This window comes from Convolutriloba macropyga, chromosome 2 (genome assembly GCF_964194025.1).
Source record: "Convolutriloba macropyga chromosome 2, txConMacr16.3, whole genome shotgun sequence".
Taxonomy (NCBI): Eukaryota; Metazoa; Xenacoelomorpha; order Acoela; family Convolutidae; genus Convolutriloba; species Convolutriloba macropyga.
The window spans coordinates 52219739-52247113 of NC_134469.1; the positions used below are offsets into that span (position 1 = coordinate 52219739).

At 33.6% G+C, this 27375-nt stretch overlaps 1 protein-coding gene across 10 annotated transcripts in view; it reads right to left on the minus strand.

Moving 5' to 3' along the window:
• LOC142358757 (uncharacterized) overlaps positions 1-27375 on the minus strand; it is a 150719-nt gene that overhangs the window by 83559 nt on the left and 39785 nt on the right. For 9 of the 10 annotated variants that reach the window (XM_075410328.1, XM_075410324.1, XM_075410321.1 and 6 more), the window contains one exon: positions 8682-8808. In XM_075410328.1, the coding sequence (XP_075266443.1) occupies positions 8682-8808 (127 nt within the window). Of the gene's footprint in view, positions 1-8681; positions 8809-15979; positions 16209-27375 lie in introns of those variants that run through there. The other variant, XM_075410329.1, reaches the window with a different exon arrangement.

Sequence of the window (27375 nt, forward strand, 5' to 3'; positions counted from 1 at the left end):
CAATGAGCTAGCTGAAAAACTTTAAAGAACAATGACAGTGGTACGCAAATTTTTAAGTATTCAATATCTGGTTCGTCTGTTTGTTGTTGAATACATAAGATGTTGCCTACGAATCTCAGTTTTTCAAAGTTATTAATGTATGACATTATGGCTTTAGATTGTCGGAATTCAAATTTCTTTTCATCTTTGTTATTGTTCGTTCTTAATTGACGAATTTGTTGTATTACTGGATCTTTTAATTGTTCTTGACAAATTACTGATGTATTTAAATCAACTTCTTTAGAGAAGGTTGTCAGTTTATCAATGAGTTCTCTTGCATCTTTTATTTTTGGATTTTCGGGAAGTTTTTTTGCTAATTCGGTTTTATCTATACAAGTGCTATTTTTCACGAGAAAAACTTTATCGTATTCTAGAGGGAATCTGTACTCCGAGTCTGTGGTATTAGTTTGATCAATGTAGAGTTTGTCAAAATCTAATTCCGGTGACTGGTTCTCATTGAACAATTCAAAATCCGAAATTGGGTCAAAATTTTGTTCGGTTATCCCTTCATCAGGGTAGGAATCAATTTCTGTATAATGATCAGACGTTTCGTCTTCCTCCTGTTCTGATACAGGGGTTATTTCATGTTTGCGGTGACGCCTATAGTGGTTAATTGATGAACCATACGAGAAATCTTCCGAAATATTGTTTATTGAGCAAAGTCTGTTTTGATTATTGTCGTACTTTTGCTTTACCATTTTGTCATTTTTGAAAATGAATTTGTCGATACCCGTTATGCTTTGTTTTAGGATTGGAAAAAAATCATCTGCTGGTCCTTTTTCATTATCACGCAAAATGAAGTATTTTTCCTCGTTACCATGCTCGTCGTAAAAACTAATGTCATTTGGTATCTTTTTGTGTTTAAGTTGATACTTGTCCAGATCTTTAAGTTTTACATTGCGACTTAGGATGTCGGGAAAAGCTAAGTTTTTTCCTTCAGTCCAAATAATTTTCAAGTTCTGGAATTGAGAAATTACTAACTGGTATCTAAAAAACCTGTGAGAGAGTTTTCCTCTTCTACCCCATAGATACATTAAAGGCTTATGGTCTGTGTACACATATACGGGATGGGGAGAACCAATTAGGTAATGCTCATAAGTTTGTAATGCCGATATTACACCGCAAAGTTCGCGTTCTGTGGTACTCATTTTTTGTTCCTCTTTAGTGTAAATTCTAGAATTAAAAGACATTATTCGTTTCCCTTCTGGAAATTCTTGAACGAGAATTGAGCCTACTCCTATAGAAGAAGCGTCTACATGCACGTGGAAAGGGTATTTAGTATCCGGTATTGCTAAGATAGTATCTTCGCTAATTCTGTTTTTAATGTCGTTAAACAGTTTTTCGTGTTCCGTTGTCCAAACAAATTTAGTTTCTGTGCGGGTTAAGTCATAGAATGGTTTGCAGTCAACATGCAAATTGTTGATGTACATGCTGTAGAATCCTAAGCAACCTAGAACTCTCATGACATCACGTTTGTTTTCAGGCGACTTAAGTGCTTTTAAATCTGCTACTCGCTTCTTGACTGGTTGTATCCCATCTTTACCTACTACATGTCCCAAGAACTGTACTTTCCTAAGGAAAAATTTAGTCTTTTCAGGTTGAGCTTTCAATCCTGATTTCCTTAAAAGTTCATGGTACTTGTCAATTATTTCAAACATTTCGGTTTCATCTTGCGCTTGCATGATGGTGTCATCAATGTAGGTTATAGCTTGTTTTTTTTCTAATTAATGGTGCAAAATGGATAGTCATTACACGACTGAAGAAATTAGGTAGACCGCATAGGCCGTAAAATCCGCGTTCAAATGTGTATTGTTTTGGACCAATTACAAAACTTACCAGCTGTTTGGTTTCCTCAGTTAGAGGGACTTGGTTATAGGCTGAACAAAGATCACTGGTTGTGAAGAAATTACCTTTTAATCTAGTTAATAGACTTCCGATTGGTTCGAGTGGCCATGAATATCGACTAAGGTCTGTTATTGAATTCAGATATCGGGCATCTATAACCAGTTTCACTGTGTTCCCCTTGGGTAGGATTATGATTGGATTAACAAATTCTGATCCCATTTCTTTATCATTACCCATTTCCCGGATTATACCTGTTTTACACAGTTGTTCCAAAAGGTTTTCTAGTTTTTCCTGATAATGTAATGGTACTTTGGATGGTCTTTGTTTTGTCAAAGTTGAATTAGGTAAAAGTTTAACATGAAACTTTTGTTTTATCTTTCCAACATCGTATTTGTGTTGAGAGTAAACGTCTTTATTTTTAGTTAAAGTCCTCAGTAACTTGTCTAAGTTTTCGTCATTGATATCAGCTTGACTGAAATGAAATTTTTTGAGAAACGCTTGATCGGTTTTGTCAAATCTGTTAAGTTTTTCTTCGGGAAGTTCAACGGGTCTGATGTTCTCATCAGTTGTTTCTAATTGTGGCTTAAGATCCTTGAGGTCGTCGCTAAAGTCTGTTTCTAATTCGTAGTTGTTGGTAAAATCTTGTTGCCTTTTTCGCTTTTCTGTTTTCTTTTGTTTTTCAGGAGTTTTGCCTGCAAAGAAATTTTGAATTTTTGAAATTTTTGGACCTTGTTTTTCACTAACATGGAATATTTGATCCCAATTAGTGTCACTATTCATTAGGTGGTTTATGAATGCAACGTTGTCAACTACAGAAAATTCTGGGTCTTGTCTAATTTCAATGTCTTCTAAAGTGTGCCCAATAGGACCCTTTTGGATGACAACCTTGTTGTTTAGAGGATTGTTTAGCATTATTGGTAATTCCTTTTCTTTTCTAAAACACTGAACATTGTAAGTATAAATTCCTTGAGCTTGCAGTTCACTTCCAATTACGAAGGAAGTTCCCTTTCTGAAGAATTCATTCGGAGGTCTAATTGATATTACTCGAGTTGATTTTGGTGCTAATGGTAGTTGCTGGTCAAGAGTTACAATTTTGTAAGAGCTAATGTATGGATAGCTTTTCGTTTGGTATCTAGATAATGTGACGGCTACTTCAGGGTAAGTTTTTAAATCAATTTTTGGAGTGGTTAGGTCAATAGATTTTACTGTAGATTCAAGGAAATCCATTCCCAACAAATTCGGCTTGCAACCATCTTTGGCTGAAACCCATGTGGTAACTTCCACTTGATACTTTCCTTCAATGTCGAATAAAGTTTTGAAGGTAATGTGACCTAGAAGTTTTAGTTTCTCACCATTAACCGCTAAAGTATGATTTTTTGAAGCTTTCATCTCAATGTGTTGTAATTTACATAGTTCAAGATAAGTGTGGTAATTAATTATAGAGCTTGATGCTCCTGTGTCCAATAAAAACTGTGTTTCTAAGCCGTTATTTTTATTTTTGTCTCCGACGGATTGGTATAAATTAATGTAAATATGTGAGTAACTTGTTTTGTTATCAGTAGTGTTTATGAACGGAGACCTGTCTAGTTTAAATACTCGTCGTTGTGGTTCTCATTATTGTAATAGTCTCTAGAAGTTTCACTGGTAAAGTGAACTCGAGGGCTTCGCCCTTCACTGTTATCTCTTGAATGAGTATTATGGTTTTGTCTAGTAGGTGTCCTATCTCGGTCATGGTCTCTACTCCTATCACGATATCGATTATCTGATCTTGGAGGACCGTTGCTTTGTCTATCCCTACTATTTTGCCTATTGTTATCTCTGTAAGAGTTGTTTCGATGGTTATTTTGTCGTTCCTGTGATCGGTTATCGTAGGAAGATGATTGATAATTATTTGAAGAGTTTGATGGGTACGGCGATCGATGTCGGTAGTCTGATCTAGAGTTGTTTTGATAATTGGATTGATTTTGGTTATAACTATTTCTCTGTCTGTCCCTAGAATTTCGATTGTCATAATTGTTTGATTTGTAATTTTGTTGACCCGGTGAATGGCTCCTACTACGTTTATAATTATCTGTGAACTTTTCTCGTTGTTGAGGTGGGTTTCGGTTTTCGTTTTTAAAGTCCTTGTACTTAAAGCAGAAAGCTATTGTGTGACCTGAACGTTTGCAAAACTTGCAGAATCTAGTCTGGTTTTGTTTGAATCTGGGATTGTCGTTGTTGTATGTGGCGTTTATTTTATGATCTTTCATTAGATTTGCAATTTCTGTGAGTTGGTTTTTTAACCCCTCTATTTCTATTTTATTGTCGATACTACTTGAGGCAGTACCCGTGAATTCACTGCTAACAGAAAAACTTAAGTCTTTAGTTGCTACATGATCCTGTAATTGTTGCCAAGTTGTAGCTGCGTTTTCTATTAACCGCTGATGTGCCTTTTGCTTGAGTATAGGTGGCGTTAATCCTCTTACAAAGTACTCCATACACTTAGCGTTACGCTGGTCGTTGTTAAAATCTGGATCTGGCCATCCTTTTTCAACTGCTTTTGTTACTCGGTGTGTATAGCTTTTTATCAACTCATCTGGTTGCCTTTTAATACTCTCGACTTCAATTCTTTTCCTATACTTGTCTTTTGCATCAGTAAAACGGGTAATGAACTGATTTCTAACTTCGTTCCATGCTAAACCTGGTGCTAAGGTTTCAAACCATTGGGCTGCGGGCCCACGCAAAACCGAACCAAACAACGCTTTTTGTCTAGCGTCGTATGCTGCTTGCAAATCAGCATCCGCAGGATCTCTTGTTCCTAGTGAGAATTGGATTTTTCTTTGTATTAAACTAAAGAATTCCTGGGCATCTTCAGATGGATCCAAACCTGTAAATTTCTCTAACGCTATGTCGGGGTACGCAACAACGTTCGCTGCCATGTTTTATTTTAGTGTACGAAAAGAATATTTTATACGAAAGTATTATTAGTTTGGGTAATTAGTGTAGAAAATATTTTTGTTATAACAATTATGTAATAAAACGCTAATACTAAGGTAGAAAACGCTAAGGTAGAAAGTTGAACTGTTTGTTTTGTGTTATGAATTTTATTTGTTTAGGACCGTTTAATGATTGTATTTTAAATTCAAAGTTTTTGCCGTTATCAGTACTAAAAATTTCAACCCAAGAGTAAATATCGGTTTGCTCAACGGTAAAATTTAATAACCAAGGATAAGTGCTTTCAGAGTGTTTAAATTCAACAGAGTATTGGTGAAATTTGTTTATTTTTGAAAATCTAATTTGTGTGACAAATTCTGTTTTTATAAGTAATTTAACTCTATCTGGTAAACTCGGATCGTCAGGAGAAACGTTGATGTATTTGGGTTTAATGATTTTTAAGATTTGTAAACCAAACGGGGGAATTTTATTTTGGTGGCTCATCCACACACAAGATGATAACGTTTATGCTAATTCTATCACACTGTTCTGATTTCTTAGAGCACTTAAAAGTTCCTTAAAGTTTGGGTTGGTCCACTTGTAAGTTATGTAGATTTCAGTTTCTGTTTCGCTAGAAGAGTGATGGTAAATGCATAAAACGTTTCTGTTCTGGTCAGTTAAATAATATGAAACTTTTCCTATTTTGTTATGTACTTTAATACTTATATTTAGATCTTGAACATTTACTTTAATATATGACATATAAATAACATAGAAAAATTGTTTTTGTTGTTTTATTAATGTATTTTTGTATGAAATTACACAGAAGACAGTATAAAAACGTTTAGTACGGGATGTTTAGTACATCAGTAGTAGTATTTTTGTAGCTATTATTGTGTTTAAATATTGTTTCTAAAGTGCTTGAGTCTGTTAATGACCGTATTTTAACATGAGACAACAACTTTTCTATGATAAATTTGTGTACAAATTGGGTTAAAAAGGCCAGTTTACGCTCTTTTAATTAATTATTGGCTAAATTTTCTGCGGGAATCTCGATCACACTGTTTTTAGTTTTTAACAAAGTTAGTAAATTCTGAAAATTTGGGTTCTCAGATGCATAAGTTATATAGAAATTAGCTGGGGAATTATGCTCAAACACGTAGAAGATAGCTACAAAGGTAATTCCGTCAGTAATAAATCGTGTTATTTTACCCCTTCTAGTGTTTTCTATTGCTCTTAGATTAAGATGTTCTACAATAACTTTTCCAGTTTGGTCCATGCACTGTTTAAAACCTTTGTTGGTGAAATTGTACGTGTGAAACCGGTTAAAATGGGGGAATTCTCATCAATTTATGTTATTTTCAGGCTAAAAATCTATGTTGCGGGGATAAAATTTAGTTTAAAACCCGTTATTCTTTGTTACATTAGGGCCTTATTGAGATTTATGTGGTCAAAACTTGGTTAATATTTCCTAATTTTTTGTAAAAATGACGTTAATATGGCTATTTTCTTGAGTAATATTGGTTAAAATTGGATAAGAATGCTGTTTTTAAGGCTTAAATGTGATTATTATCCGTTAAATTATGATAAAAGTGACGTTAATTTTGTTGAAATCTGGTTAGTTTTTGAGGATTTAAGTCAAAATAATGTTTATATGGTTAAAATTTGATTAATATTACCCCACCCGGGTCAAGGAATTGATAAAACAGAGTGAATATTCAACTAAGGAAGGCTTAAATTTAACCAAAATTGGGTTAGCTAATGTGAAAATGCAACAACGTGTGCTTAAATGTGTAGAAAATTAGATATAAATTACACTAAACACGTATTGGGGGGATGAATTCTGGTTAAATTTACGTTAAATTGTTTGAAAATACTATATTTTGGTCAAAAATTCAGTAAAAATTAGACATATGTTACTCTAAATATGATTTGGGGGGATGATTTCTGGTTAAAAATCGGCTATTTAGTGTGAAAATGCTAAACTTCTGCTGTGAATTTGGTGAAAATCGGCTAAAGTTTAGTTTAATTAGGTGTTGGGGCGGTGAAATTTGGATAATTTTTGGTTATCTGGAGTGTATATGCTACAATTTAATCATAAATTTGGTCCAAATCGGGTCAGAAATAGTCTAAACAAGTTTTGTGGGGATAAATTCTGTATAAATTCCGATTATTTAGAGTGAAAATACTAAAATTTAACCATAAATTTGGTCAAAATCGGGTTAGAAATAGATTAAACAGGTTATGGGGGGATGAATTTTGTATAACTTTCAATTATTTAGAGTGAAAATACTAAAATTCAACCATAAATTTGGTGAAAATTGGGTTAAAGTCAAAATAAATATGTTTTGGGGGGATAGAATCTGGTTGAATTTCGGTTATTTAAGGTGTAAATACTAAAATTTAACCATAAATTTGATGAAAATTGGGTGAAAATTAGGCTAAATAGGTTTTGGGGGGATGATTTTTGGTTAAATTTTGACTATAAAATGTAAAAGTACTTCAATTGTTATATAAATAAACTAAAAATTGGACATAGATTACCCCCACCCGGGTCAAAACAATTTTACAAGAGCAAAGAATCAGTTGCCTGTTACTATTTTAATGTAAATTTACTGTATTTCGGCCGTAAATTTGATATAAATTACTCTATTTGTTTGTCTATTAGTGTGCTTTCACTTCTGTGGTAGTGGTTATTTTACTATTTTAATCCGATCGGATAGAAAAACAAAAATTCAGGCGTGATTCTTTCCTCTGGGCGCACCAGTTATCAAATTTGGCTGGGCTGCTACAGATCACACAATACGGGATCTCTTTATGTATGCCAGTCAAACTTGACAAAAGATATAACAAATCGAAGGCAAAGATATATGCCTAAGACCTGTCTGTGCTATAAGTCTCAATTTAAAGTAGTTGGGGGGCTGAAAAGTTCAATTAATTAAATAGATAGTTTAAATGAACAAGCTTACACTGAGTAGTATTAAACCGGGTTGAGCTGTTACTTGATTGTGTTGTTGTTAAATGATTGCGTCGTTGAAACTTCTTCCAGTCGATTTCTCACAAGTATGTTCTGTTGGAAAATTTGCTAAGTTGGAAATCTTTAATAAAATTTCTGTTTAAATTTATGGAATTTATTTTGCAAGAAAAATGAAGCAGTTGTCTGCTGCTCGTCGCTGGCTCTGTTATTTATCTCTCTAATTTTATTCCGTCCCACTTCGCTGAGAGAAACAATTAATTCCTCTCAGCTCCGTTTGGGCCGATAGGGAGCGAATCACAAACTCACGTTCATAGTGAGGTGCTTCTTAATTTTCCTATTGGCCGAGAAGGCAAGAGAATTAACTCTTTTTTATCTCACGGAAAAATTATTGAAACTCCAAAAAATAATAAAAATCTAAAAAGCTGAGAGCTTCAATTATTGATTTCGTAGGCACCTGTTTTCTGCTTTTCCCCTCTTCTAAAACCGCAACAATTATGGTTTTCTTGGGGGCTTTTTATGAGACTCTATTGTCTTTTCCCCTGAAGCAATCTGCTTCATCTTTATTGAACTTGGGGGGAAAGATCTGCACTGCAACTGTCAAAAGCAGAAGTAATTTAAATCAAAAGAAACTGTGGTTTTACAGGCCGCCTACGTTCAACAATGTACATTTTCTATCCTGGATATAAGCGAGGAGATCCAGGCCTAAAGTTGTGTTATTTAAATAAGTCGAACTGAGTTGTTTAAATACTTGTGTACTGGTAGTCTTAATAAGCGTTAGTTTGTTTAGCGCGCGGCGAAAGAATGGTTAATTAGCGCCTAAATACGTTCGCTCTAATGCGGGATTAATTATCCGTTCATTTGTAACGGCTCTCGTAATACTACACTATTGGGTTCTAATTGGACTTACAGAACCCGTTCCGATTCGGTTTGGAGCACTATTTCATCTCTCTGGAGCACCTTGACGATCTTCACCTTCTCATCGTAGTCCAGGTGGGTCAGGTTTATCATACCTAATCTGCAGAGGAAGTCGTTCACTGAAACAACAGCACTTTCAAGTAGACAAAAGAACCCTCTCAAAAGAACCCAACACGTCACAAATATATCTTGTTTGTCACCGTCGCCTGCTTCTTGAATTGTAATGGGCTATGAAATATTTAGTTAAAAAGCACTTAAATGTATTGTTTAGGCAAAATTGTGACTACTTTCGGTTATTGAAAAGCTAAAAGGTTGTTAGTTCATATGGTTCAAGACCGGGGTGTGCTCAGAAATTGAAAACTTTAAAAGTAGTTTCGTGATTAAAAAAATAGTTTAAGTCGATAATGGTTCATGTTTCATAGAGATTCACGACACTCAAATAAGTAGACTTTAACCCAAGTTTATTTTCTTCGATTCAAAAATCCCAATAAAACAAAACTTGATACACATTGCCCAAATATCTTGACAACAAGCCACACATTAATATGATCACAGAAATTGAAAATGAAACGCTGTAGAAACAGCAAACATAGCATGAAGAACTCCGGACATGAAATAAAGTAGGAAAGTGACCACGCTGGCTGATTTCACTAATTTGGAAAAAAGAAAAAATTTTAACGCTGTATTCCTCAGCAGATAGAAAAGTTAGGCATTGTTGGCGAAAAAGTAAGTTTAACCAAAATTTGGAGGAAAAACAATCACATATTAACTATGAATATTGGTGCACACAATAATAACAGTACTACAATAAAAAAACGAAGTTAATATCAATTTCCAGATTGTAACGAAATGCAAATTTTCAGATTTGCCGAGTTCTGCCAGTCAAAAGAAGGGCCAAAATATTATTTCAAAAATACGTAAAACAATCATTGCATAAACAACAATGGCCCAAAACCGGGAAGTATATGGCTCCTAAAGGTGTATAAACTACACATCACCAAAGTCATCCAGAGCAGCAACCTAGCGCAAGAAATTCAACAAAAAATAGAAGTAAATTTAGACTCTTTTTTCTTTAGGTTTTCTTTTTAAAAAAACCTGGGAGTTGTTTCAGGAAACGCAACTAAAACAGACAGTATGAAGAAAAAAAGCAAAATTGTCCAAATGAAGCAGTAGTTTTCATTTCTAAGCATTTATAACTCTAACAGAAGCTTGATTTAACAAATGAACTTAACATTTGAATCTCCAGCGACGAGATTGTTTAGTTTCTCGAATAAATAGACGATTTTTTCGGGAAAACAAATGAAATTGTTTCACAAAAATTCTTAGGTTTTTGGTGCAACATGATTATCTGATTGCAGATTTTGTTGGACGTCCAAAGAAACAAAATGAAATTATTCAAATCTTTTGACAACAATACAAACAAAAACTTCGAAAACACGAATACTAATTAAACCGTCAAGAGCTGTTGGCTCCCATACTACACCAAACTTTCACTTTATTGAACAAGAGTAATGAAACATGATCCTCAATTCCCGATGTGATTGCTTTTTGTTTCATTCGCGCAGGAAATTGACATGAATCACGAACTAACTAGATAAAAACAACAAAGTTTAAAAATCCCATGCAATCCACAAATAAGTTCACATTTAATCTAAGTCATATTTTGAAAATAAATAGCGTTTTCAAAACGGATGCTGTCTTAAAGATTACATTAAAAATAAAAATCCACAAAAAAAACATTTTTGGAAAATGAAGAAAAAAAGCGAACGAAGTCAATTTAAATTTTGCTAACATTGTTAAATCAGACGGCAAAACAAATAGTAACTTGAGAATCAGTTGGTAAGACTATCTATGGAAATAGTAAAATTTCAAAACAAGAGAGAAGTGCTATATCTGTATAAACTAAAAAACGAAGAATTTAGGATTTGATTTGTCTTAGAGACTTGAAGAAAACAGGTCAATTTATATCAAATAAAAACATTCACTTCAGTAATCAACTTGATGGTATAACATAATGGCACGCGAATAATTGCTTACAGATGTACTTGTCAATAATACTAGGTTAAAACATATTTCGAATCTTTCACTGAGTCTTAGGTTTAATCTCAAAATAAATTTCAACAACGTTCAGATACTTACCTCATTTAATATTTGACAAATCCCTTCGCTAAAATCCCTTTCTGCATATTACATTATAAAATGGCCTCAACTTACAATCAAGATTCGATGCAAAGCTAGCATACAAACATTTTCGAAAAACAGAAATTTGAAACTAAAAGAGCAACGTTCGAAAACAGTTGCTTACATATTCATGAACTGATTTGAAACTATTGCACTGTTTACGTAAAATTCATGGCCAAATTCGCGTTCGAAACTGAATTTTGTTCCATTACTGACGAAAAAAGCGAAACATTCTTACTTATTTCCATAAAAAACTTCTTGAAAAAGACGACCAAATAGTTTCTCTGACAAACCAAGTTACCGAACTGGAATCCAGAAAGATTCAATTGGAGCGGTATAGTTCGAAAGACACAATCATTATAAATAATCCCCCTTTGCAACCTGGTAACGCCAACATAACGGATCAAATTCTATTTTTCTTTAATAAATGTTTGCATTATTCCATGACTCCGGACGCAATCAAAGCCTGCCACCCCTTGGGTAATTGGAAGGATAACACCCCCCTGCGGTAATTGTCAAATTTATCTACTACAACGATAAGATTGAATAATAAAATCGTCGACCAATGCTCGCAAATTTTAGGAACCCTCTAAATGGTAAACCCGTATATATGAAAGAAATTCTCCCCCAACATGATTTGGCCATTCAAAAACGGGCTAACGAACTGGATTTGGTCACCACGACCTACAACTGTAGGGTAAAACTGTTTTTGAAAACTGAAAATGGGCGTTTAACACAGCCTGTTGATAGTGTTAAAGCAGTTGAAAATCTTGAATCACAGGCAATAAAAAAAATATCTCCGTATCAACACAACCAAGCCAACAACTGGAATCCTAATCAAGTGCCAAATCAGCGACGAAACAAACGACCTGGCGACGTAATTGAAATTGATAATTTCGACGAAATTTATCATATGGGAGCAACACCAGCTGGGAAAAAACTTAATGACAACGACACACCGCCCAAAAGATGATGGTCTTAACATTAAAAAAACGCGGCTTAAAAATCAGACGCAATGTACACTTTCTTTCGACTTCGTGTTTTCGTAACAGCTTCAATATCAAGTAATTGGACAATCATCTATCACTTGGAAATGGATAAACATTCGAAATCGCTTTTGTTTATAAACGTGCAATCCTTAAGATCACATCATGACCAACTTTGCTGTCAACTAGAAACCCTCGAAACCAAACCAGCTGTAATAGCTGTATGCGAAACCTGGCTCACCGATAACGATCCAATAGACATGTATTTCATAACAGGGTATCAAACAATTATAGTAAAAATAGAAACGACAAAAGAGGAGAAGGCGTTGGCTTTTTTTACGAGATGATTGTAAGCTAAAATCAACTTTCTTTTTTGAAGGAAATCTGGAGCACCTACTTCTAACCATAGAAAGCGGAAAAAAGAGAGTAAATTTCTGTGTTATATATAGGCCTCCCTCTGAAAAAATTCAAACTCTCTTTGAGACTTTTGAAAGTTTACTGTTCAATATAAACGCGATGAAAGAAGAAACTATTATTTGCGGTGACTTACAAATTGATATCTCTGATACATATCATCAACAGTACAAAAACTTGATCAATTCATTTAACTATGAAATGCAAAACGCAGAACCCACAAGAGTAACTAAGTTCACGAGCAAATGTATCGATCATGTTTTGTCGAAACAATCGAAAGAAGTATCAACCCTGAAATGGACTTTCAGCGATCATTACGCTCTACTTTTTGAATTTGATTTTTCAGTCTCTAGCTCTCAATCTAATGAATTTTATTACAGTCGTAACTTTAAATTTTTTGAGAATGAGCAGAATTATTTGAACTTCCTCTTCATTCTCCAACAGAGATTGTTCAAGATGAATGATTATGATCTTGAAAGTTCTTGGTGTGAACTAAGTTCAATCATTCTACAAGTCTTTGATGATAAATGTCCAATTACGAAAAATAAAATCTTCAAAAACAGTTGGATGACAAACAGGTTAAAGAATCTTATTAGCAAGAGAGATCGTGCTCATGGTACACTCATATCTCACCCGAATAGTAAAAACGAATTCCGGTTCAAGCAATTACGTGATTTAGTAACAAATGAAGTGCGAAATGCTCGCAAACAGCACTATGATCCAAAACTGACTTTGTCAGGTAGCCCAGCTTAAAAATTTAAATTGTTCAAGGAATTCCTAGGGCAAAGGAAAAAATCAGTAATAGATATTGATGTGGAAGAATTTAATCACTTTTTTATCAACGTGGGGAAGAAAGTGAGTAACACAAATTTTCAGAATGTAGAAAGTGAGCCAGGTTTACCCTGCCACGACAAAACTTTTTTCTTATTTCCCGTTGACACTAAGGAAATTATTAATATAATAAGTTCATTAGCAAACAAAAGCACAGCGGGTCATGATGGGATCACTAACAAACTTTTAAAACTAGTAGCTTCAGTAGTCAGCTATCATGTGGCTAAACTGATAAATGGGAGCATTGAAGAAGGATTTTTTCCGTTTTGTCTTAAAACAGCTAAGGTAATTCCTATACATAAAAAAAGAAATTTTGAAAACCCTTCAATCTATCGACCAGCTAGTCTTTTGTCATCCCTAAGCAGTGTTTGAAAAAGTGTTGAATACAAGGATGGTTGAATTCCTCGAAAAATATCAACTTTTTTTAAACGAACAGTTCGGATTCCGGCAAAAACGCTCATGCGTACACGCTATCGCATCAGTTACAGAACCGATGCGAAATTTTATTGAATCACAAAAAATGGGTTTCGCTTGCTTCATTGATATTCAAAAGGCATTTGACACAATTGATCATTCACTTCTTATGAAAAAATTACACAATTTAGGCTTTCGAGGAAAAATTAATACACTCATTGCTTCATTCCTGTCAGATAGAAAACAATTTGTAACCCACGGATCACAGAATCGAAAAAATTGGAAATAAATGTAGGTGTTCCACAAGGATCAATTTTGGTCCCGTTGCTGTTTTTTTTGTTTATCAATGATCTGCCTCAAATTGTTCAAGATAGTTCAAAATTAGTACTTTTTGCAGACGATACAACATTTTTAACATTAGGCAAAAATTTGGAAATTGAGTAAAAGCTCAATAATGACTTGAAAAAGATTGAAAATTGGTGTTCAAGAAACAAACTTGTCCTTAACATTAAGAAAAGTAAAATTGTGGGTTTTGGCCGGAATGTACAAAAATCGAAAAATTTGCTATTAGGCGAAGTTCTTGAAGAAGTAGTTTCGTTCAAATATCTAGGATTTTTCATAGATAAGCATCTCAATTTTGATCTACACATTGAACATGTTGAAGAAAAGTTAGCAAAATTCAACGGAAATCTGTTCCGAGCAAGAAACTTTTTCTCGAAAATTTTTCTTTTACAAATGTATAATAGTTATGCCAAACCAATGATATCGTATGGAATTTTAGCTTACGGTTGAGCGAAAAAAACAAAACTCAGTTCTATTTTTTGTCTACAAAACGCATTTTAAAAACTATCTTTTTCAAGTACAGAGGAGACCATGTATGCTATCTTTTCAAGCGTTACAACGAGCTGTCAGTTTTTGATTTATATTTTGACGCTCTTGTAAAAGAGGTCCTGGATAAGATTGCAAAAGTTTCTCCTTTGAATTTTCATGATGTTGACAGTAACAGACCAAACACCTGGGCGTCCATTACGTCACTCATCCCTTTGCCAAAAATCAAAACACAGACTCAGAAGAACTCCTTGAGATTTTCAATAATAAAAATGTTCAACTATCTTGCTAAAGAAAGTCTATTACCCAAATAAGTAGCTAAAAAAAATTTTTTCCGATTCGAACTAAACTTAGGGCATATTGTTTGGATAATAATGATGTTTTCGATATGTTTTATTAGGTATTGCACGTTTTTTTTCTCTGGGCACCTCTTGTAGAGTCTTTTGACTCGTATGGTGTCCAAGGTGGTAAAATGATTAAACTTAATACTCTGTATAAAGTACTCTGTATCGTCTACCATCTGAATTTAAATAAAAAAAATCGAGCGGAAGACAAGAACTTTTTTGAAACTATTGAAAAAATTGTTACTCCCTTGTTCGGACCTCAAAAACTCAGTCGAAAAAGTCGTACTTATTGATATTTTTTTCAGAAATTCAAACGTTCACAAAAACTGATCTTATGAAAGAGCAAGCAATGTATCGAAAAAAAGCATAGTATGCCTAAAACAATCCTAACTCTAGCAGTTAAAAAAGTTTATTTGCAAAAAAGTTTTGAAAAGACCACAAAAAAACGAAATTGAGTTTGAAATTCCGGTTTTAATTATTGCAAAAAAGAGCTATACAAAAGGTGAGCTAAGCTAGAGAAGAAAGGGCTCGAATCAATGACAAAATAAAGAATTTCATACCCAATTCCTTGAATTTTTTCAAAAAGTTCATTTTGCTTTTAGTTTCTACAAATAGCTCCAAAAAACTACTTTAAAAACATGCATTTCATCTTTTCAAGCGTAACTGGTTTTCGTAAAACTTACATCATTTACAACAAAAAAGTTACAAACTTACGCCACTTGTAAACAAAAAAGACGCTGAGCAGAAAATATCTCCTCCCACAAGTAGGCTGAGAAGTATTAGCAGCCGTTAGTTGACATAACTGCATCAATATTCGGGTTAGATCCAGAATAAATGGTTTTAAAAATCAGCCTAAAGTTGATGTTTTGGGAGAACATTGCAATCTTTAATCCAATGTCAGCAGAAAAATAACATGTGACCGACTTAAAAACGACCAAGGTGGTATAATTTTCTCCTGAATACAAAATTTTACCAATTAATTGCTATTTTCGGCAACTAATATTGTTTTTTTTTCAATCAACTCGTCATTTATGCAAAACGTATCTATTTCCTAAGTATTATGCATTTAAATTGAGTCGTCTTTTGAATACGCTGGCTCTACCATTTTTTCCTTCTTGTAAAACAATCGAAAAATATGATCAATTTGTTTTCTCTGAAAAAATTTAAATTAACAATTGACTAACGGAGTTATCACGTATTGGGTATTGAAGCTGTATCACATATTAAATATGGGAATATTTATTAAATATGGGAATTAAAAATAATTTGCAATTTGTAAAGTTCAAACTTACCTGGCTTTCAAATGACGTTTGAGCTTGTTAAAATTTGTTGTCAAATGAGATAAAATTTGAATAAAGAAAAGAGCATTAAAATAAAGAACAAAGTTGGTCAAAATTCTGTGCACGTATAAACAGACTATCTATAAAACTAACAACTTGCAGCAAGCAATAAGTTGTACTGCACGCATAAACCACGTAGTTGTTGATTGAGTTCTTGTTATAATTGTTTTGCTTAGTAGTGTTTCTTTTCGCACTGATTGTAAGTAATGAAAACGCATAACTTCAATTAATACAACTTCTATATTTATACCTTTGGGAAATAACTCTGCCTGTGAAAAAATGCGGTGCGTTCAAATCGAAGTTTACTCACTTTCCCCGCTGGAGCTTAAACTCAATATTCATCATATCCGAAATGGAAAAATGCTCTTTCTATTTCAATTATTTTTTCAATACTCGGAGGCTTTGTGCAGAAATAATGAGAACTATTTCTCAAGAACATTTGCAACTTAGGACAAATAATAAATTTTGATGGGCCCGACCTTTTCTAACACAAAAAAAAACGCAGAATTTGAGCGTTAAATTTGATTAAGAAATAATCAAATTCTCTTCCATAATACGAACGTGGAAAAGCCGGATACTATGATTGAATAATAGATAGATAGTAGAGGAAAATGTCTGTTAACTAGCATAAATAGATTAGAGTGTCTAGTCAGATTCTGTCGTAAGCACTCAAATTCATTCAGGCAACTGAGGAAGCCAATATCGCTTCAGCCCAAAAGTACATCATAGAAAATTGTGTTGACAATTAACATACCTATTCGGATTACTATTTGGACAGGGGGGGGGGGGGGGGGGGGGGGGGGGTATGGTATAGAATTACAAGATTTTACAAATATAAAGTAAAATTAGAAATCAACTAAAAGGGCTGGAGCGACATAGGTGGTCAATAGTAGTTTCAAGATCTGTGGGACGACGCGGAGCAGAATGCTGGCAAATGAGAATTGAAGCCAAATATTTCCCCGAGCTCTAATTGGTCGGTTATAAGAACATCACTGCGAAGTAGAACAGAGAGATGGTGTGCGGCCCGAGATCCAACCGCTTACCATAGAGAATTAAGGGGCATTTGTAACTTTAATTTGAACCAATAAGAACGCTTTGCCGATCAAGTTCAAGCGTTCGGCAATGATTTTATTTTTTTTCTTATTAGGCTCTGCGCCCGTTCGCGTCCTATTTTCCTACCCAGAGTGGGACACCATAGTAAACCAGTACTGAATCATGATATTTCAATCCTGTAATTTGACTATGATCATACTCTGATCATGTCACATTTTACTCTGACAAGAGAAAAATTCAGAAATAAAAATTGCCTTGCCTGAAAAAATTCTGAACAGTTTTAAAGTGTACTATTTGTTATTTCCGGACAGTTGAAAAATTAGCTTGTCGATTCTCAAAACAGAAGATTCGCACCGGGGAAAAACAGTTTTAACGGACAAAAGTGTATTGATTAAAATGCATTTTATTTTCATTACGACAAGAGATTGCGACAAGTTTTGCTTAAACCCCCCATCTTTCTTGAGATCCAACTATACATGAAAAATAATCAAGACCGACCTCCTGGGGGGCGCAGATTATTGACAGATTATTTGCATTAAAGGCACATTACAATACCTGAAAAAACCATATTGTTTCATAACAACCTGAAAAGAAAACAAATAATTTTGCTAAACTAGTAGCTACTGGTCCAGTACGGGTCTTTAATTGTTTTGTACTGGTTTTGTTTGTTAGTAATACTGATTTCTGTCTACAAAACCCTCGATATTTTGCAAAATTCCCGCGCAATTTGCAAAGTGTCATGTTTGTGCAACTTTTTTTCAAAAATTTCAAAATCTTTAATGAATTTCTCCTGACACAAAGAAAGGAATGAAAACCGACTGTGCATGCCAAATTCATGAAAAAATGTTGTGTAAGATCATTCTGCAAAGTCTTTGAGCAAAAAATACCCGTAGAATACTATGAAACAGTACTGATGTAGCATTTTACCATTGGTATTCCAAGAATCAGTACTGATTTACAATGGTACCCCACTCCGGGCACCAACTCAAGTTGCTTAATTGGGATCTTTTCAACAATTGCCCCCCCCCTTTGCAGAAGGGGGCAATTGCAATTCTTGAATAGAAATTAAGCGAACGATTGATTAACCAATCAGAAACGACTAGTAACTTTTCACATATGCGCAAATTATGTTAAACTGACTAGAATAACATACACCATGCTAATTAATTAGCCGAATTGGAATACAAAGCGAAAATAATTTCCGACTGGTGGGTCGGAGGGCATCCAACAGCGCATGAGAGGCATGGCCCTGAACAGCGGTCCGCAATCGCGCCTAAACTGATATTGAGCTATCTAAACAGTAGCCCAAGTAATACTGTGCGTGCTAAAGTATAGCAGAAGGGGAAGGCAATTCTCTACTAAGTACAAGGGTCAATTGTTGAATAGATCCGTTGATCATGAAAAAATTTGACGACGTTTGGCTGAAATGCGAAGCCAAAGATAAGAAACAGTTGGCTATCAGAACATTACGTATGTGATGTTCAAGGGGTTTTATCATATTTTTCGGACAAAGATCGCATGCCTTTTTTTTAATTTCCGGGACAACAAATTTAGAATAAAGCAGTTGTTTTGCAAATTTGGTTAAAATTTCAAACAGTTAAACATGATTAATTCTATGACTGTGGATGGACGAAGACTTTGATTATAAATTTGGCATTTATTAAGATCTCTGATTTTTGTTTTATTTTAAAATCTCAGAGACCCCAATGCTTGCAGTACTTGCAAAACTCCGATGACGCAAACCCCAATGCTTGCAGTAAGAAATCACACTACTTCCAAAAACAATGAAAAATGTTCCATCTTTATTTTCCCGAAGTTTGTCCGCAGTTTTTTTCCAGGCACTTAATGATTGTTTTATTCAACCTGATTACAATCTCCTTCACTGAAAAGAAAGCACGATGGCAACAACCACAATCAACAGGCCAATAAAGAACTGAAACTAAATATAACAAATCACAGAATAAAAGAATAAGTCAAATCTGAAACTTCTCCTATTAAAATGTGGTTGTTTGTATTTTTTTCAAGTGATCGACACTAGTGAACGGAGCTGTGATTCAATTATGACATCTTTTTGGTGATCTCACAAGCGTTTATTAAAGTGAAAGGGAATATTCAGAAAATTAAAAAAATAGCAAAACTAAAGAATATGATAAATTTTTGAACTTTTCTCAAATTTTTTGAAATTTCTTATTTATTTCACACATCTAAAACTAGCATTTTTAACATTTTTTAAAAATCATATACTACAGCAACCTGACGCGAAAACTTTGTTTTTACTTCGACAATTTAGCTACAAAACACAAACTTCATGACTTTTCTACTACTATTGAAATTTATTTTTATTATGGTTTCAGGTGTCTGATACTAGGGAACGGCGAGGAAAACTGAATTTTATAAATTTGAAGTTTTGAAGAGTACTTTTTATTACAAAAAATTATAATGTTTGAAAAGTTAATTTGAAAATTTCTATTAAGAAACCGGAAACCTGCAAAAAGATATTATTCTGGAGAGATACCCAGATATATTATATTTGGCCAATCGTATTCTGCGACATCAAATTACAAATCAACACTTTTAAATTCTTTTTTTTTGTTATACGAAAAAACAGGAGTTTTTTATCCTAAAACAGGAGGGCTTTAAATACTTTTAAAATTTTTTCTTTTAGATTTTACTTTTTGTTTTCTCGTCTTCAAATACCACAAATTTGAATATTTTTAGCTTAGACTATTTTCAAATCATAATTAATTAAAATATTATTTTGAAAAACAATACTGATTACTGATTACTGTGAAAAGTACAAAAAATATAGCTGCTGTCTACTTTTTGCTAAGCAAAGCAAAGCAAATAAAAACAAATTTAACTCACTGTTCATTTTTTGTTTTTTTTTCGATTCTCAGATTCAAAGAGCAATTTTCCTTGATTAATCTGTTTAAAGCTGTTTACTCAGCGCCGGAAGTCAACTGAGTCCTTTTTTAACGATAAGAAACTCTATTTCAAAAAAGAATTGTAACCACTACGTATTTGGGGCTAAAATGGTTGAGTTTTCAATCTCATGCATCTGCGCTAAGACAAACTCTTGTTGAAAGTTTCAAGATGACTAAAAAAAGGAATGCTAACTACCACAATTTTATTTTTTAAATATATAAAACAATAATTGAAACGTCCTAAAACTTTGAAAGAGATCAAAATGCTGAATGCTGAGATTTTTGGTGGTAAGTCGACAAAGTAACAGTTAAACAGAAATTAAACAAAAACCTCTGTAAAAGAAAGGAATTTTTAGCAGTTAGCGGTCCATCTAAGGATCCCCTAAAAAACAGATAAAATCATTTCCGGGTTCACTAGATAATTCTGAACGATTAGAATAATGTCTTTTTTGAAAATTGTTTGAAGAAAATTGATCTGTTTGACAACAATATTGAAGGATTAGTTTTTCTTGAAGGATATTGAAGGATTAGTCATTTTCAAAATGTTTTAAAGGAAGGACGTTTGGCATAAATTGTCGTTGACTTGAAATTTCTCTGATTTATTTGCCACATCGCTAAAATCACGGAAAGCATTAAACTGTTTTTTGAACTATTTGAATAGCTTTGATGGGCTGCTGAAGTTGCGTTCTTTTCCCCTAAAATTCTTTGATGGGTTTTGAAAAGCCAATTCAGGAAAAATAGGCGAGAAGATTTTTCAACGAACAGATATCAGTGAGAATGCTTATACGATCACCTACTAAGAACTCTTTTGTTTCAGCCAATAGAAGTGAACTGAAACGAAAAAATGTATGAAAGATTTGATCCTCAATCGTAATCCCTCTTGAACAGTGTTGTCAAACATACAACTTTAGGAGATGAGTTTTAAGGGGAATTAGTTAAACTTATTACTTATTATATATCGAATTCTGATTCAAATTAATTGGAAGATTGACATTACCAACCCCCCCCCCACACACACACACACACACGCTCACACACACACACAAACACATGCACACACACACACAAACACACACACACACGCTCACACACACATACACACACACACACACGCACACACACACAAACACACACACACACACACGCTCACACACACGCACACACATACACACACACTCACACACACGCACACACACACAAACACACACACACGCTCACACACACACACACTCACCCACGCACACACGCACGCACGCACGCACACACACACACACAAACACACACACACACGCTCACACACACACACACACATATACACACACACACACACGCTCACACACACGCACACACACACACGCTAACACACACACATACATACACACATACACACACACACACACCCACCCACCCACACACGCACACACACACACACACACACACACACACACACACACACACACGCACAAGAACAAACAACAATAATTAACAGATATGAATAATTTTGTTCTGTCAAAATTTCTCTCAAACCTGACAAAAAACACTTGAAAAGGTCTATTTGGTGGCTGCAAAAGGAATACCAATTGATTTGAAAGGTTTAAAAGGCAAAAGAGTGCATAACACTGCAAAAAATTGTTACGGTCTTTAAGACTACTTCAATTCTGATAAAATCAATGCATATGGAATAAACAACAGCCTTATCAATGCATTGCTTACTCCTAATTGAACATTTAAATGAAAAGTATTTTGAAAACCGTATTATTTTTAAATTTTGGCTATAGAAAAAAACGATAAAAATGTAAACTTGGGTATGCATTGCGAAGTGAGCAAAAATATTTAACCTTATATTTGAGCCAGAAGCCTTTATTGTACATTTTTGTAGGGCCGTTCATTAACCATATCGTAGGGTTAAGAACTAACTTTATAGATATGATGTTGGTTCAACTTAAATTTTGTACGTTCATCTTACCTTAAATTCCATTAATGTTTTCAATTGCTGGAGTTCTAACGGTTTCTGTATTTGAATTAAGTATTGTTCAACTATCAAAACAAAATCAAAGAAAATATTGTTCTCAAAAATAAATTTATTCTAATGAAACAAAACCAACTTTTTCAGAAAAAGAGACCTAAAAAGAAAATTGACTTGAGAAATCAAAATTGGAAATTTTCTGGTTCTACAAGCAACCTTTTTCACCATTTCTAGGAGCAAAATGAGTGCAAAGCAAAAATAACATAAACATCCATTTTTCATTGCAACAAACCACAGAAAAAAACTTCATGGCAGTTGCTACACGAATGGTTAACAATCTGAAGCAAAACAGACTAACCTCGGGCAAATTGCTCTCAAAAGACTGGCGAGCAGTTACTTTTGTCAATAGCTAGCTACGGTTTATGGAGGTCAGCTTTAGCTTAATTTCGGGGGAAGGTGAAGTGGGGGTGAAGAGAGGGGGTCAAACTGTAAGGACCGCCCCTCACATCATGATATTATGTCTCCTATAGAGTAAAGTCCAGTATGCTAAGAGTCTAGTGAGCCAAAAGGCTCTAAGCGCCCCTAATACCCACCGGGCGTTACCTGTTTATTCAGTTTTTGAAGACAAAAATTCAAATGGGCCAGACGAAAAAACGGCCGAGAAACAAAAGCTCGTGATTGTCAGTCTAGCTTGGTCTATTTGAATATGCATTACAACACGAACATGAGATTTGTAAATGAGTTCAGATGTCATTTGTCCAATTCTGCAATCAGTTATAAAACTAATTTAATTATTTAGAGTCCAATCAAAACTAAGTAGATGCCAGTAAACCTGAATTGAGAAGGGTTTGTTACTTGAGAGACTTTTGACAAAATTAGTTGCTTAACTGACAAAAAAATCTTTTTAGATATTGAAAACTTGCAGTAATTTTGATTTATTGTCGGTCACTCCTCCTGTTCTCTATTTAATCTGGTGAAAACAAAAGCAAGTTGATCTCATTGCTATGAACCCTTTTTTATATTAACATCTATCCATTTTTAAGAATCTATCAAAATAAAAATTACAAAAAGAATATTTGAGTTTAGCTATTGCTAGTTATTTAACGTAATAGTTAAAAAATGAAGTTTTCTGTGTTGGCCTGTGGCCTACTAGTGGTTTTATTATCTTCGACACTACGTGCTCAAAGACAAGTTTTGAATTTTTGTCCATTTTTTCTTATAAAGTATTTTGATAAATCACAATATTGAGAGTTTTCGTCAATGTTCACATGATATCTGTTATCCCTGCATAATGTTTTTTTTTATGAACTTATGATATAGAATTCTTTACAATTTTTTGCTTAAGTAATTTTTTTGTAATTTATGAGCTCTCATTTTAGTTGTTTTTTGTGGCTTAGTTAGTCTGACTAATGAAATATCTCAATGATTGTAGTATTCACATCAAGAAAATTTTTTTAAAAATCTCAATCTCATAGCGCATGGTTTTTTGGCTGATCAAAATTTTTTCAAAAACATATGAAAAGAAATTTCAGTTCTGACTGCCTTTGTTCTTTTTGTTGCCTGCCCATCAATCCCATTTGATAAATTATTCGTAATTCAATAGTGAGGTATATCTGAAATTATGTCTGCTTTTCAATTGATAGATAATCATAAAAACAAAACTGACGCAATTTAATTCACTACAGACTTTTGGAGCTTTATTATTAATTGGATTTTTACTCATTTGGTTTCTTACGCTATATTTGGATGCACATATTTGATACCATCAATTAATCTGAATTTTGACAAGTCCAACTAGTTTTCTGCTGAAGAGTAAAAGAAATTGTTTTGACAGTTTCCATTTGACCCATGACCCATCTCATTATCAAGATCTCCTAGCCGTATTGTACTCAAACGTCTGTTTCCGAGCTCAGTGGTCTTATTTTTTTATGTTACTGTGAGGTCGTATTTGAGTTTTAAGACTCTAGCACCAAAATCTTTTAAGGAAACTGGAGTTTTCGTCAGGATTATTTCTGTTTCTGTTTTGGCTGTCCATATGAATTGGTGCTACAAAAGGTGCTACAAAAACTCTTTGTAAGTTCTGAGGACAAAAAGGATTTATCTGAGCTGTGACTTGCTTCGTGATTATACCGCTTAAAGAGTCTCTGTTTGAATTTGATCTGTTTTTACCTACTCAGTTCATATTTTTAAGCAAACGAAGAGCGCTTTTACTTCTGCGCGCACCTATAAGTAAAATCGCGATAACCAAATCTTTACCAAATCAAATAGAGGCAACTTGTCAATTACTCGATACAGTAGTATGAAAATCAACTTGAAAATGGAATTGGTTTTAAACTTTGGATCTAAATTTTTGTTTCTTTTTTGCTTAAAACTATTTGTTCATTTAATGAATTGTTTTTTTTTCAACTTGAGAAATTGCATTAATATTATTTTCAGGTTTTTTCGTTTTGTTGGATTTAGTGTTTAATATAGTCAAATAAAGTAAAAACATCTCAATGAGATGAACGCGTTTTGATGTCTGTCCTTGTTAAAGCGTCTGTCAAAGTTGAAATAAGAAAATATGAACATTTTCTTTAAAGACATGTTATCTGGGCTTCAATTGGCATATTTTTGAGACAATACCGTGACTCAAGGCGGTCGGAATATTGTGTGCCATTTCACATGACCCAGCCTCCATATTTTTGCATAAAAAACCGATTAGTTTTCGCTTTATTCCCGCTATATTTATCTAGGCCTATTATCATCCAGTACTATCTCAGTCAATTTTTCTCAACCCGTTTAATAAAATTTTCAGTAAAATTTCCATTCGGTGCATTTGAGTTAACTCATAATTTGAAAATTCAATTTCTTAAAAAAAGAGTAAAATTACGTATCCAATTAGACCAAATGGCAGAAAATTCGCGATTTTTATTGCAAATACAATTTTTTTGGCTTAGTACAGCGCTGCAACCATCAATTTGATGTAAAACTGAAAACAAGCAACCGACTATTAAATCTATGAAATTAATGTGAAAATAAAGGAAAGTTCAAGTTTTGATGATGAATATTAAAATTTTGTATCTACTAATATTTTGACGAAAATAGCTGGTTACCGATCATGATATCAGCAGTGTACTAAAACTGTTGAATCACTTTTCATGCCGTACAAAAAAATTTCAAAACTTTTAAAAACACTAAGCTAAGCAAAAACTGTCATCATTGAGTATGAAATCGGAAAAATTTCCGTATAATAAGGAAACTGAATTCACCACAAATAAAAATATATTGAAGAGCATTTATTGTTTTAAAAAAATCTCTACTCCTTCAACATAAAACGAGATCAAATTTTACATTGATTTGTGCCTGATTTTTCACGGAAGCAATGTTAAAATATCACAAAAATTTAATCAAATCTACGGTAGAAAAAATATAAATATAAAAAAAAATAAAAAGCATATTTACAACACAAAGCAACTGTTCCTAGGAATAATGGACACCCAAAACGACTAACAGAACACAATCTCCTGAGCGATCGGAGTAAAATAAATCTGAATCAATCTAGACCGGCGTTATTGGAAATGGCTGAGTAAAAAACCGCAAAAACTATCAACTAACCTATTTTTTTATCTTATATTCTGCGCGCTTTTAGCTTCTTTTTAGTTTTTACTGTGATCAATCGACTGTGTCTTTCAGTAAACAGACCGCATATTCATAAGAATTTTTTTAGAAAAAATGATAGGTCATTTATTTCTTAGCTATATGCGGTCATCTCGTTTTTGTTTCAAAAGAAAAAATCTTCCCATTTTACATCCTACAATGGGTTTTTGAGATAATTGGAAAAAGTGACTGATAAGCAATAAGCTAAGATGCTCTAACAGTTGCTATAATTTCTTGGACGCAAAAAAGTGGCCAGCTGAAGTAGTGAGAAAAAATGTAAATGATAAAAAACAAATTTATAGAGGAAAAAAGCACCTCAGATTTTTTCAGTAGCTCCTTGCAATTGTCTGAACAAAGACAACGTAGACCAGTTTTTTCATAGCAACATGAGCAAACTGCACCGAAACAATAACTGTTGGTTTATTCTATCAGATCAATGCATGATTCATGGGTTTTCATTGGGTTTTCTGTCATGGGTTTCTGTCTCAGTTCTGTGAGAATACGCAAACAACAAATAGCCCAGCGATAACTAAATTGCAATATGGCGTGTCAGGTTTAGATCAAAACCACGAACAACGCGTGCCAAAGCAACAAATGTTAAAATTCCCAACACACCAAAAATTGAGTCATTTTTTATTTCCTAAGACAAGGAGGCTCGGTCATTATCCGAACATGTGTTTGCTTAAAATGTATTCCGATAAGCATCAAATCACAAGTAATAAATCAATTCTATTAGAGCAAAATTGAAAAAAAATATAATTTCTGATTTTGTAACAGAATAAAAATGTTGAAAACAAAATAAAATAAAAATGCCAAATATCAACAAAGAAAAAGTATATGCGAGGGTCAGCAGCTTACTAAGTTTTTTAACTCCACAAAGAATGCATTATCCCAATTTTTGAGGACGAAAAATTAAACGCCCATCAAACAAATTTCATTTTATCTTAAAGATGGCTGAAAAAGGCTTCACCGAGAAGCCATTCAAACATTTTCACACATGCTTACAGCTTGAAGTGATTTAAATAACATAAACGAGAAAAAATATAAAAGCTCCAAATATTCCTGTTTTCAATTATTTCTGATTTTTTGTCCAAATTTGGCCGACTTAAGGACCATTTTTTTAAAAACCTTTTCTCATTTTTCTGAAATGACACATTGGAACAGTATAACAAGAAGACATAAAAGCCTGAAAAACTACGACGAATGGCCTAATTTCCTTTTTCTAACACATTTTTTTTTGTTTAATTGAGGAGATAAAGGAAGGTCTCCCAATGTTCTAACTCCATTTTTTTAAAAAAAATTGAGGGATTTTAACCAAAAACTGCGCATTCGGAAGGCATCAAAATGGGAGTCAATTTGCTTGATAACATGTGACCAAAAAACCGAAAATTTTGAAGGAAAGCTTTTTGTTTCAGCTAGTAGTAAATGCATTTCAATACGAAACAACGCAAATAGCGGCAAACTAATAGAAGCACACCAACTGTTCCAAATCTGACGTTTGCTTCAGTAATGGTCAATGAAGAGCCAAAAAGGGCAAAATTTTGAGTTATAGATGATAGATTGTCATAAAATAGCAGCAGTTGTTTCATTAACATACCGCTTCAATAAATTAATTTTGAAAAAAAAAAACAATGATAAATGAGGCTAAATGGTAAAATGCTAAACGCTTAATGATAAAAGGGGAAAAGCATTTTTAAAAGTATTTGAATTTTTGAATACTTGAATACTTTTAAAATTTGACTGAATATGAAAAGTTTTCAATAGCTTCG